The sequence below is a fragment of the Varanus komodoensis genome, unplaced genomic scaffold, assembly GCF_004798865.1.
Source record: "Varanus komodoensis strain SLA01 unplaced genomic scaffold, ASM479886v1 scaffold78, whole genome shotgun sequence".
In the NCBI taxonomy this organism is placed as follows: Eukaryota; Metazoa; Chordata; class Lepidosauria; order Squamata; family Varanidae; genus Varanus; species Varanus komodoensis.
The window spans coordinates 796,547-809,339 of record NW_025336455.1 but is presented as its reverse complement, the minus strand read 5'-3'; the positions used below and the strand labels follow the sequence as shown (position 1 = coordinate 809,339).

The 12,793-nt window shown below is 55.4% G+C and overlaps 1 protein-coding gene across 1 annotated transcript in view; it reads left to right on the top strand.

Annotated features, from left to right (window-relative positions):
- ARHGAP39 (Rho GTPase activating protein 39) overlaps positions 1-12,793 on the top strand; it is a 94,524-nt gene that overhangs the window by 60,243 nt on the left and 21,488 nt on the right. The window contains exons 6-7 of the mRNA XM_044453231.1: positions 3,030-4,425; positions 9,971-10,532. Of these exons, the coding sequence (XP_044309166.1) occupies positions 3,030-4,425; positions 9,971-10,532 (1,958 nt within the window). The remainder of the gene's footprint in view (positions 1-3,029; positions 4,426-9,970; positions 10,533-12,793) is intronic.

Below are 12,793 nucleotides of genomic sequence, written 5' to 3'. Positions count from 1 at the left end.
CGTGACATTCCGAGGGGGGGCGGGGGCTGGCTTTCTCTGACATGACCTTCCTTTCCCTGCAAGCACACGGAGCCCTTTTCACTTTGCCTCCTCCGGTGCTGGGCAGAAACGGTCTGACGGCTGCGGGAGCGACCTCTTTCCAGCCACCGCTGCCGAGAGGAGTGGGGGGTTGCCTGGCCAGTCGGAAGGCTGCTGGGGCTGCTCTGCTGCCCCCCCCCCCCGCCCCATCCTTCCTGTGGGTAGCACGGCAAGTCTGCAAGCGCAGCACAAAACCCACATGGGTTGCCGGGAGTGGCGCAGCCAGTGCGTGCCTTCTGAAGGCAGCCGATGCTGCAGGGTGACCTTCGGGCTCGTCCTCACTGAAATCCCACGCGCGAGCAGCCCTACGTGCGTTTCTGCAGGCTCACGCTGAATGCGTACCTTTTGCTTTTCCAGTCGGTCGTTGCTGTCCAGAGGGGTTGCGTCCTGCCCTGAAAGGTTTGCCACTCCGACTCCGCGGTCATGTCCTCCTGCTCTCTCCCAGCTTGCCTGCCAGAGCAGAGTCCGCCTCTGTTCAGGCTGCCTGCCGAGCCACGCTCTGAGCTCCTGAAGCCCCGTGGGGAAAGCCGGGGCTCGCAGCCGTGGGCCTCTCCCCATCGTCGGTTGAGCGCCGGTTCGCTCGGGTCAGCCAGATGCCTGCAGGGAAGCCACCGCGCGACCCAAGCGAAGCAGCACCTTCTGGTGTGTGTTCCCGGGCAGCTGCTGAGGCTCTTGGGCCCCCTTCACGGGGGGGGGGGGTTCCCTGCCCTGGCAGTGTGGGGGCCCCCAGAGGAGCCACGCTGGCTCCACCTCCATGGGCACGTCCAGCTGCCCCCGGAACCTTCCAAGTGGGCGCCCCCAGTGCATCTTGTGGGAGTCAAACCCGTGGTTTCACTGTGCGCTGTGTGGAGAGGCACTTCCGAACCTCCCACCATCCGCTGCATGGGATGCGCTCCCGGCTCGCCCAGCCCACTGCTTTCTGGAGGCAGAGCAGCTGTGATCCTGCCCCAGCTGCGGTGAGAGGAGTCCAGGGCAAACCACACCCCTGGGGGCGCGCCGTTCGGAAACCTCACCTGTGCGCACCTTCCTTGGCCATAGGTGACCATGATAGCCAAACGGGGTGTGTTGGGGGAGGGGAAGGCTTCAGTGGCCTTAATTTCGGAAGGCCCTCTGTTGTTGCTGGACTTTCAAGGCAGGCAGGGCGAAAGAAAGGAAGGTGGGAAGGTGGAAAAGGAGGCAGGGCTCAAAAGGTGCTGCTTACCTGGCTCTTTTATTCGTGGGAGCTTGAGGACCCACCCCCTGGCCCCGCACTCGGTTCACACAGTTGCCCGGGGGTGCGAGCAGAGCTGCTCCCTTTTGCCTGTGCCCCCCCCCCCACACCGGATGTGCACCCCTCTTCAAACGAAGTGCTCTGGCAGGCAGTGGGTGATTGACTCTTCGTTCTGCTCTGTCTCTTCAGAAGGAAAAGCCTAACCAGACAGGTCTGCAGATGCCTAAGGAGCTCCCTGTGCTTGTTTTTGGGTCCTGCCCCCCCCACAGGTGTTTGGGCAGCCACGCATGGAAGAGGCAAGGTGCTCTTTGCCCGCTTCCTCTGTGCTCTGAGCCTGCACACGGAAACGGGCCATCCTGCCTGTGCGAAGAGGACAGGCGTCTAGGAAAAAGCACCACTGAAACAGCCCTAAATCTTGTGGTTCTGCCCAGTGCAGCGGTGGGGTGGGGTAATCCACGGGGAACGGCACGCAAGGCGAGCTGCAGAGCGAAGTGGCGCGGCCACGCTGCTCCAGGTGGCAGGTGCTGGGGCCACAGTGGGCTGCCGGAGCAGCAGAGGGACGGATCCACGCGGGGGGGGGGGGGCTTGGGCATCCTCCCGAGCCAGGCCAGGGAAGCCCGATAAGAGGGCCGGGCCCTGTGTGCACACGCCTCTTCAAAAAGCCCAGCATATTCTGTGCCACGCAGGACTTGTGCAGCAATGGGCAGCCCCCCAAGGGGCATTTCTTCTCAAGGAAGCCTGCTCAGAAGCCGCCCTCCGAGAACTTGGGTCGTGCAACCCTAAAGAGCTAATGCTGTGGAGCAAAGACGAACACGGAGATGATAATTATTTCTGTCCATGAAATATTAATTGTGAGTGGAGAGGAATACCTCGACTTGCACGGCAAATTCCAATTAAGAGTCAAAGTGTCTCATGTGAAGATACACCATTGGAATGGAAATTGGAGGAGTTTAATGGGGTCCAGAGGCCAGAGCGCCGAGCTGGCCGTGCCCCCTCCTCTGCTGTGGTTATTATTCCAGGAGCGTGTGTGATTCTGTGGACTGAAACACACGAGTGGGGAATGTGGGGCTGCTTTAAGGAAGGGCGGGCGCCTTCTTGTGTGCGGCCAGATCCGGGCGCCCGGCAAAAGCCTGCTGGAGGAAGTCCCTGCCTCTCCCCAGCAGAATGCCACGCCTTGCCACGCTCGACCTGTGGCCGAGTGTGGCTTGGGTCATCCCACAGAGGGCAGGGGGGCTGGGGAGGCCCCTGCGAGTCCATCGAGCGGCTGGTGCGCAGCAACTTCGCGGGTTCCTGTGGTGGGAGTTTGAGTGTGCCGGCGTGGGGAGTGTGTGCGTCACCCTGCCACCCCCCGCAGGCCGTTTTATGGCAAGCTGTCCTCAGGGCAGCTCACACAACATTTCCTGATCCTTCCATCGCAGGCCGTTCCCCAGGAGTCAGCCTGAAATTGCCTTCCGTACCGGTTGGGATGGTGCAGGTGGCGTGCTTGAGTTAGCGGCGTCTCCTCGCTCACCTGTGCCGCGTCTCACAAATGCTTCCAGCACGCGACCGGACGCCGAGGTCTCCGAAGACAAGGGGGTGCACAGCTTGTCCGATGGGGCTTCCTAAATTAATGTTCCCCCTGTGAGCTGTGCAGGCAGCATTTTTTCCAGTGCCGTGTGCGTCCGGTGACGGGCAAGCCGATTCCGCGGGGCGGCAGGAGCGCCTCCTTCTGACGTGGCCTTCTCTCCTCTCTCCTTGCCAGGGCGTCCTCCCTCCGGTGGAACACGGGCACGAAGGAGAGGATGCTCATCAAGGTGACGGACCGCGAGCCCAGCTTCCTCGTGCACCAGGGCAATGGCTACACGCCCGACAACCCGCCGGGCACGCGGTCGCGCAGGCCCTCGGGCGGCCAGCCGTCCCCCAACCTCCAGACGTTCGCCCCCGAAGCGGACAACTCCGTCTTCTTCCCCGAGAGGAAGCAGTCGCCCTACCTGAAGCGGGCCGAGCACGTGGGCAGCTGCTCCCCGCTGCTGGGCCGGGGCGAGTCCTTCTGCTCCCCGCTGCAGGGCCAGCACCGGAAGCACTCCAGCGAGTCCCAGCCCTCCTCGCCCCGCTACGCCTACGAGCCGCCCCTGTACGAGGAGCCCCCCATGGAGTACCAGGCCCCCATCTACGACGAGCCCCCCGTGGACATGCAGTTCGAGGCCAGCGGGAGCTACAAGGCCGGCTCGCCGCAGAAGTCGCCGGTCCGCAAGCCCCACCCGTTCCTGCAGTCGCCCAAGCAGGGCTCCAACTCGCCCTACCAGCAGCTGGTGCTGACCAAGCAGAAGGGCCCCGACCGCTTCATGAGCCTGGAGTACAGCCCCGCCGGGAAGGAGTACGTCCGGCAGCTCGTGTACGTGGAGCAGTCCGGCTCCAGCCCCAAGGTGAAGGCGGGCCTGCGGCACAAGTACGCCCCCAACCCCATCGGCGGCTCCTACTCGCTCCAGCACAGCCCGTGCCTGATGCGGGACCAGCGCCTGGAGGTGAAGTCCGGCGACTACAGCAGCATGGAGGGGGCCGACTTCCGGCACAGCCCGCCCGCCGGCCAGGCCCCGCAGGGGGACGACGCCATGTCGTGGTCCAGCCAGCAGAACACCATGTCCTCCACCGGCTACTCCCCCGGCACGCGCAAGCGGAAGAGCAGGAAGCCGTCCCTCTCGTACGACCCCAATGCCTCCTCCACCGACGGCTCCGGGGAGCGGGAGGAAGGGCCGCCCGAGGAGCGCCCGCCCTCCGGCTGCAGCAGGCCCCCGACGACCCGCGGGGAGAGCCGGTCGGCCGAGGCCGAGGCCGCCCGCAGCTTCCCGGAGCCCTTCCTGGCCCAGGCCCGGCTGGCGTGGGAGGCCCAGCAGGCTCACTACCACATGAAGCAGCGGAGCAGCTGGGACTCGCAGAAGGACGGCTCGGGCTACGAGAGCGATGGGGCCGTGCCTCTGCCCATGCCGGGCCCCGTCGTGCGCGCCTTCAGTGAGGACGAGGCGCTGGCCCAGCAGGAAAGCAAGCACTGGAAGCGCAGCACCTTCGAGAAGCTGGGCTTCCCCCAGATCCTGCTGGAGAAGAGCGTGTCCGTGCAGACGAACCTCGCCTCGCCCGAGCCGTACCTGCACCCGTCCCAGGTGAGCCACGCGGGAGCGGGCGCCGGGAGGTGGGTTGCGCCCGGCCGCCGTGCGCTGTGCCGAGAGGGTTCGTTGTGGGCACAACAAAGCTCGCGGTTGCCGAGGCAGAGCTGGGAGTGTTTACGGAGGGCCTTCCTCGGCTTCTGCTCAGCTTCGTGCTGTGCCAAGAGTCCCTCCCATTGATCTTGAAATTGCCATGTTTGGTGCTGGCTGCTGGACGGCCTTCGGGAAAAACTACCGGGGCCGAAGCGCGAGTCGCTCGCAGCAGCATTTGGCATCCTCCTTGTCCTCACTGGCTGTCGGGCTGCAGAAGCGCTCGACTCGCTGGCCCGGGTGGGGTGTGTGGGTTGGTCAGTGGTGCCACGGCCACTCGTGTGTTGCCACGAAAGAGGTGCGGGCGTGAGGTCATTCGCGCCTGCACTTGTGTGAATGACCTCACGGACGGCGGAGGCTGAGGGTCAGTGCGGGCACTGTGGAATGACGAGGGGGGAAATGGGAAACGAGACACAGGCAGACTCGAAAGCAGATGAGACCCTTCCCTGGGCCTGGCGTTTCTGTTGCAACTTCGCATCATCTTCCTAGTTTGCAGCATTTTCGGGGTGCCCCTCTGGGCTGACATCCATTTGGGTAGGGTCATCGTAACCCTTCCTTAAACCGACTCTTGGCTTCCTTTGCATTTCATGTATTGCCATTTTAGCAAGCGGCATAAAATATTCACACAAAAGTTCAGCCGACAAAATAAAGCAACAATTGTATAGAGAGAAAATACTTATGCCCCAAATTCTTTTAATCAAGAAGATGAACCCAATTCCAGCCAATCATCAAAGCTTTTTATACATAAAGAAACGGACATGTGTCATTAGCCCAATAATAATAGTAATATTTATAAAATTGTTGGTGACCAGGAAATAAAAAAGCAATATCTGGATGGCTTTGCGATGGGTGAATTGGGGTCATGTGTGTTAGTTGCCAGCCAGAACCAAACTCTCTGCGATTGCGATGTCTCTGGCTTTCACCTGCCTCGGCTCAGTCCTCTTTGATGTTACAGTTGCAGCAAGTCTCACGCAGCCCCTGATCGCTGCCCCAGAGGGGACCTCCACAGGCCGAAAGGCCTTTGCCGCTGCCAGGAAAATAAAGAGCAAACCGTCCCCTGCTCCCAGGCAAGAGATTAATTAACGGTAGGACAAGGGATTCCTCCGAGAGGACAATCCACAGATTCATTCGTTTTTTGTGAAACAACCGTTCTTTAAAATTTAGACAAATGAGGCTAAAGGGTTTTGTAAAGCTCGCACATTTCGACTGATCCCATGTATGGTTTTTCATTACATTGACTCCCCAGTTTTTTGGAGGAGGCTGTTCTCTCATCTCTTGGGTTCCAGATTAAGCTCTGAGGCATGACTGAAACAGGTCCTTGGGAGGAATGAGTACCCGTGCAAACGGAATCCTCCGTTACCCAGCGGTATTGTGCTGCAAGAAATATCGCTGCTGCAGAAACACGGTTGCAAACGGATCGGCTTTGGTGGACACCCCTTCTTTGGCCAGTGCATTACCAAACTGACGGGCATCTCTGTCCCCACCCACTTCCTTGGAGCTTCCCAACCATTAAGGACTTTTTAAAAGTTATAGGACCATCTCTCTCTCTAAGAACGCAAAGGGCTGCACCTTTAAGCAGAATGGCTATTTTTCTAAAGATAGCAAAATCCCACTGAAATGACAGGCTCTTACAGCTCTAAATGCCTGTAATTGAAGTATGCAGTTTATATAGATAAAAACCCAATTTGTCCAGTTTTGTCATTTTGGCAGTGTGGTTAATGATGGTTATGAGAAAATGCTCTTTTGCATCATTTAAAAAACGGTCATTAAAAAATAATAGTGTTACAGCACAATAGCCCTATAATATTAATTGCTTTTTCAAAGATCATTTAGAAAAAAAAAGTTTGATACAGCGCCATTAACTTGCTTGTGGTGTCTGGAAAAGCCCCCCCCCCCACCAATCATTAAAAAATGTTGTATTGCCTTCTAGTGCTATATAAGGCAGTTATTTAAGTGGTATTTTGCTATTAGCGTTTTTGTTTTTTAAAAAGCCAGAAAGTAGTGCTGATGCCTTTTCGTGGTACTTCAGAGATCAATTAGCATTAACGTAAATGGATGGCAGGCAGGCAGGGCGGCGAGGGACAGCCTGGACTGAGCTGGGGTCGCTTCTGCTGCCTGATACTTCGCCACCCACATCAGAACCAGGAGAGAAGAGCAGCGTGAAGGCCCAGGTGTGGCTGGACCGTGTGCGACACACTTACAGGAAACGCACTACGTTCTCCAGTGGTGAGAAAAGTCACCTGCACTTCCACCTGCCGCTCACACTGGAATAGCTGAGCTTTACGCAGGCAAGGCGCTGTCTGTCTAGAAACACCTGAAGCAAGGAAATCGAGCGAAAGGGGCGGACGGAGATACTGGTGGTGCATGTTTTTCTGAGCAGCACTCTATTGTTATTTTTTCGAGCCATCACAGATTCTCCAACGAGCTTGGACAACATCTGCTGGAAATCCAGTCAGTGTTTACTTGCTGGTGCCATGGTATAAAACAAGATATTTCTTAGTGTGGCATGCAAGGTAATATCCGCTCCGACTGAGGTAGAACTGGCCTCGGGGTGTTTTCCCCCTGCCGCGCAGTGTCGCTTGTGAAAGCCGGCTCTTTAATGAGGAAAACGGAGTGATTCAGCGCAGCTTGCCAGCCTCCCAGATCCTCTGTGTGCGTGTGTATTTTGGAACGATGGCATTGGGCGTCTTACCTCTGATCTCGGAGGCGCTGAGCCACTGACATTTAAAGAAAGATGAAAGAAGAAGTCCATGAAAGAAAAGCTTGATAGCATTTGGTTCTGGGAAACGAAAACCCCGTGAGTAACATGTGGGAAAAAAGGGGCTTGAAAGAAACTCGGATGAGTCATACTTCTGCGTGTGCTGTGTGCTGCCATCCAGCGCAGCATCAATGGGCCGGGCCCATTCTCTCCTTCAGCTCCCCCCTCCCTTTGTCTGATTCATCAAGGCTCCTTGGAAGGGGCTTCTCGGGGGGGGGGGTGTTCTGGCCCCGTTTCTTCATTAAGCCTAGGAATCCGAATCTGCCTTTTTAAAGAAGCTCCATTCTCCTCCTCCACAGGCCTCTGGTTAGTCCAAACAATCCAAGACCGTTCTGGGCTGGGGGGTTGCAGAGATTCATCAGAGGAAAACAGAGCCGGGGGAATAAGATTTGGGGTGGGGGGCTTGCAGGCATCTCCCTGGGCCTGCTGAGCTTGCCACCCCAAGCCAGAACGTTTTCCAGCACCTCTGAAGGAGAGCTGGGCCAGGGGATGATGCATGGGGAGGGCCCGTTGTTCCTTGGTTGGGCCTTTGTGTTGTGTGCAGGTTTCAGGCTGATCTCCAGCTTCTCTTGCTAGGCGGATCGGGTGGTGAAGGATGGGGAAGACCCCAGAAAGCTGCTGCTGCCCCTGATGCCGGGGGACCCGCTTTCTTCTCTTCTTTCTCTCTGTTCTTCAGAAGTCTGGGCTTCCTTCCACATACCGGCATGCAGAGTCTTTCCACAGTAGTTTATAGCTCTGCAGACCTCCAAGCTTAGCCCTGCACATGTTTACACAGTGCGTGTGATTTATTATAAGCTTGCCCTCGGTCTGCTTGCTCCCCTGTTTGGAGTGCAAGGTGACTCAGCATGGCGGGGAGGCATGTGCGTCTGCCTGCTGCAAGCTCTCGGAGGTTTAGCAGTATGTGGAAGCAATTTCGTATCTCTTGGCTTCTTCCGCGGCGTTCTGCTGTGATTCACCAGGGATCGGAAAGGCTGCTTGACCGGGGGTGTCAGTGCTGGCTTCTAAAGCTATAAACCCTCTCAAGAGTCGGGTAGTTAGAACTGCCCTTTGTGGACAAGGGTGCAGATTTGATTCCTGTGAGAAGTTAATGTGTTCTTGTCTTTGACTCTTGTTGCCTGTGATCTGGCTTAGGGGAGTTTGCCTAGGCCAGGTTTACCACCAGAGGCTCTGTGGACCGCCCTAAGGAGTTTGCACAGGTGCCGCATGGGGCCACGGTCTGCTCTTCTAGTGCAAAGATGATCTTCGTTGTGAGTAACGTCGTTTAGAGGGGGGAAATGCAACACCCACCATTTGGCAACGCCTTCATGAGGACTGAGCTCACAAGCCCTTGAACATTCCAGAGGCCGCCATCCTGCCGGTGGCACGAGAAGCAAGAGGGGCTTCATCGTTGACCGTTAGGAAGTGTCCGTGAAAAAATGGAAGCGTTTGAATTTCAAACTGGCTGGTTGAGTTTTTCAGAATTACAATGATTTTTTTAATCGAAAAGTTAGAACTCTCTTCAGCCACACTGAGAAACAGATGCGTGGCCACGCGTGATGCAACAGAGCAGAAGTACGGGAAAGGGAAAGAGAGGCACTCTGGGAGGGGGCAAAGCCCAGGAATATGGTGCATGAAGAAAACCTCTGCTTCCGTTCTCCGAGTCGCCACCTTAATCGCCTTCTGGCTTGGCCGAGCTGGAAAGATGCTTGCGAAAACCACTCAGCGCTGCTGGCAGTCAGTCAGGGGCAGCTGCTTGGGACTGTCAGGCCTAACTCGACCTCAAGCAACTCTGTGTGTTCCAGAGACCTCATCCTGATAGGTGGATGCTTTTGTCCAGATGAGAAAAAAGCAAGATTTGAATGTGCTCATCTAAAAGAGCTGAATGAGTATCTATCTTCACAAGGAAAATACTGTACAAGAGGCCCAATTTTGGAATCTCTGTGATCTTCTTGTAAACTGCTCAGAGATCTTCGGCTATGGGGCAGTACAGAAATGAAATACATCATAATAACAACAGTAATGATTTAGGGGTTATAGAAAAATGCCACGTAAAATATCGATAAAAAAGATCTTAATCTCATACATTCAGTGACATTTCTAAATCTATCCCGAAATGGAATATTAAAAGCAAAACCTGATGGTTGCACGAAGAGATTTCGGATTCAAAACTTAGAATTTGTGGGGGCAGAGTGATATTTTAGAATTTATCCATCTCTGTTGGCTCCATTTGTGTGGAAAGGTGCTGCCTGGTTCCATCTTCCTCCCATTAATCCATCCAGAGGTCCCACGCTGTTGGACCTGCCTTGACATCGTTGCTTCTGTGTCTCAGGTAGGCATCTGGGAGCTGTCCTGGGACTTGCTGCGTGCCGAGAAGATGCTCTTTTCCTGGGTCCTGACCCTTTCCCTCAACGAACTGCATGGCATTTACCAGTTCTTACCACAGAGCTAGACCACAAGGCACGGAACAAGTGAGGGTGGATTGCTGATGATTCAGGGACTGCAGTATTACAGCTGGGATTTATGGGAAAATGACACACTCGGTGGAACGCAGCCGGGGAGAGGCAACAGCTGCCTTTTCCGACTCACCGGTGCAGGGTGGAGAAGGGGAGGACAAGGCTGGGGAAGGGGATTTGACGTCCCCCAGTGGGTGATGCTCCTCTCTCTGAGCAGGCAGGCGGTCACCATGTCTTCTCTCTCTCGCCTTGTTCTTCCCAGTCGGAGGACCTTGGCGCCTGCGCACAGTTTGAGAGCAGCCGGCAGAACCGGAACATGATGCCCAGCACCAGCTGCGTCTTCCCCACCTTCAACCTGAGGAAGCCCTCCTCCGAGACGGACATTGAGAACTGGGCCTCCAAGCACTTCAACAAGCACACCCAGGGCCTCTTCCGGCGCAAGGTCTCCATCGCCAACATGCTGGCCTGGAGCAGCGAGTCCATCAAGAAGCCCATGATCATGACCACCGACCGCAACGTCAAGAAGGAAGCCTGCGAGATCTTCAGGCTGATCCAGATGTACATGGGCGACCGGCGGGCCAAGACGGACCAGCTCAACGTGGCCCTGGAGATCGCCACCAAAGGCTGGAGCGTGCAGGGCCTCCGGGACGAACTCTACATCCAGCTGTGCCGGCAGACCACCGAGAACTTCCGCTACGAGAGCCTGGCCCGGGGCTGGGAGCTCATGTCCATCTGCCTGGCCTTCTTCCCACCCACTCCCAAGTTTCACTCCTACCTAGAGGGATACATTTACAGGCACATGGACCCAGTGAATGACACGAAAGGTAAGCGCGAGGGTGGGAGGGCCCCCGCGAGGGCCTCAGTGGGCTCTCTGGGCCATCCCCGGCTCAGGGGAAGCGAGGCCAGCGTCGGGCGCGCGCACGGGCCTCCCCTTCCTGAGGCTCAGCAGAACCCAGCATGGATCCAGCATGGGGTGAGTGTGACGGCTTTGAGCTAGGCCAGAGCTTGCTTGCGTGTGTGTGTGCGTGCATGCTGACACACACACACACACACACCCATTTGCGACGGACATACCCGTTTGAACTTGCTCCTTTTCAGTTTCTAGCATAATGCTGTATTGTCGGGCTGGCTTAACTCCTATATGGGAGGTGCTATAGAGTCCAGTCCTGACTAACTGGGTGGGGGGGATCGTGTTCCATGATAACAGTGGTCCCTGCTCCTCCTCCTTTTTGTGTTCCAGTGTCTTTTATCATTTCCTGAGATTTCCCCTTCTATTCCCCACCTTCCTCTTCTTCTGTCTTCCTCTGTCACAGTCAGTGCTCATTAATTATGTCCCCTCTCTGAAGGAACACTAAAATTCCATCTTCTTTTTCCCTCTAGCTTTTTCCCCTTGCTTTAATTTCATTCATAATCTTTTCTAAGTAAAGGAAAATCACATAAAACTAACTTAGACAAAGCTTACTGAATTACGGCCCGCTTTTTCTGTTTTGTGTAGTGTCTCTTTAGACTCCAAGCCGTTTCTCTAAGGCCAAGGTTGTTTTTTAACTCTCTGTGAGTGCTTAATAAATAGCAGCCTGCCATCTGGATGGGTAATGAAGCCGCAAACCATACAGAAATGGTGCGAGGAGGGCGCTTTTTCACTACAGTTTCCAAGTTGCGAGTGGCTTGGGGCACCAGACTTGTTTCTGCTGCTTGCTTTAGATCCAGGGCAGGGCACAGGTGAATTGGAACACCTTTGGGGCAGGTGACATTGATGCCGATCCAAAGCAATAGTTCATCGCATTTTATTTCTGTACCATCCCATGGCTGAAGCACTCTGGGTGGTGTCTAACAATGCATAAAAAACAAAACAATAAAATACAGGTAGGGTTGAGGCCATGACAGAATACAAAAAACAAAGTGTTAAAGCACATTTAAATAGCTAAAATGTACAGTAAACCTGGGCTGCAAAAAGAAAACCCAGTGGGGAGGGCCATAGCTTGGAGCTGAGGATGATCAGTTGAACACCTTTGCCATATTTTCCATCTCAGATATTTTAACTGGGATTAGAACTGGTGTGGATGGGCTTCTGGTGTCCCTCGCCATGAACGCACACTTTTCATCTAAATAGAGACTTCTGGAGTTGCCTAAAACCATGGAAACCCAATACACAAATCCAAGAGCTAGAACCAACTTCCAAGAATGTGTTTCAAAGCTTGGTAGGCAAAAACACAGAGAAGAGTGTTGCCTGAGTCCCAGAGTATCTCCTGAGGCTTCCCTTGCTTGGGCCACTTCTTCTCGCTGGTAGCAGAAGGAAAGTAGGACTGAGGGGCCCAGTCTCTTGGAAGAAGCAGAGGCCAAAAAGAACTGAGTTGCCCACGACTTTCTATGCCCTGCTCTCTCGTGTTCTGCTGGTGATATGGCTGTGGCTCCCTCTCCTTTCGCAACATCCTGTTTCACGCTTGTCCCCACGCTGGGCATCGAGCCTCTATAAATGTTGGCCGCAGTGTGGAAATCCTTGAATCACTGGTGAGACACTTAGGCAGGCAGACAGACAGACATGCGTGCTCATGCACACGTCTTCCCCTTCTTTTCCAGTCCAGCTCTGCAGCTAAGCTATAATTGGTTATTCCAGCATTGTTAACACAGGGCTGTTATTCTGAGTCATTAAGTACCAAACCGCATTCCGTTTGCTGACCGAAGCCGCTACTGCAGCTAATGTCCTTTGAGCAGGGGCAGCAAAATAATTTCATTAACGAGGTGTGAAAATACCTTTCATCATTGCCGTTGTTGGTTGCCTCCTTGTGTAGCTCCTGGAGATGGTGGCCGGTGCAGGGTGCCTGCGCTCCCTGGGGCTGGGGAACCTCCTCACATTTAGACACAGAGAAAGCACCCCCGCTTTGTCCTCTTGAGAGCCCAGGCTGTGACCCCGAAAACGAGCGACAGAGCACTAGTCCTCGTCGTTTTGCAGGAGTCAGTGGGGGATTTCGGCCTTTGTGTTGTTTTCTGCATGTAGGAAGAGCCAGCAAAGGGAAGGGGTCACGGTTCACCACTGGACACCTGCACTGCGTGCGGGGCACCCGCAAAACCATTTGGGTAGCGCATC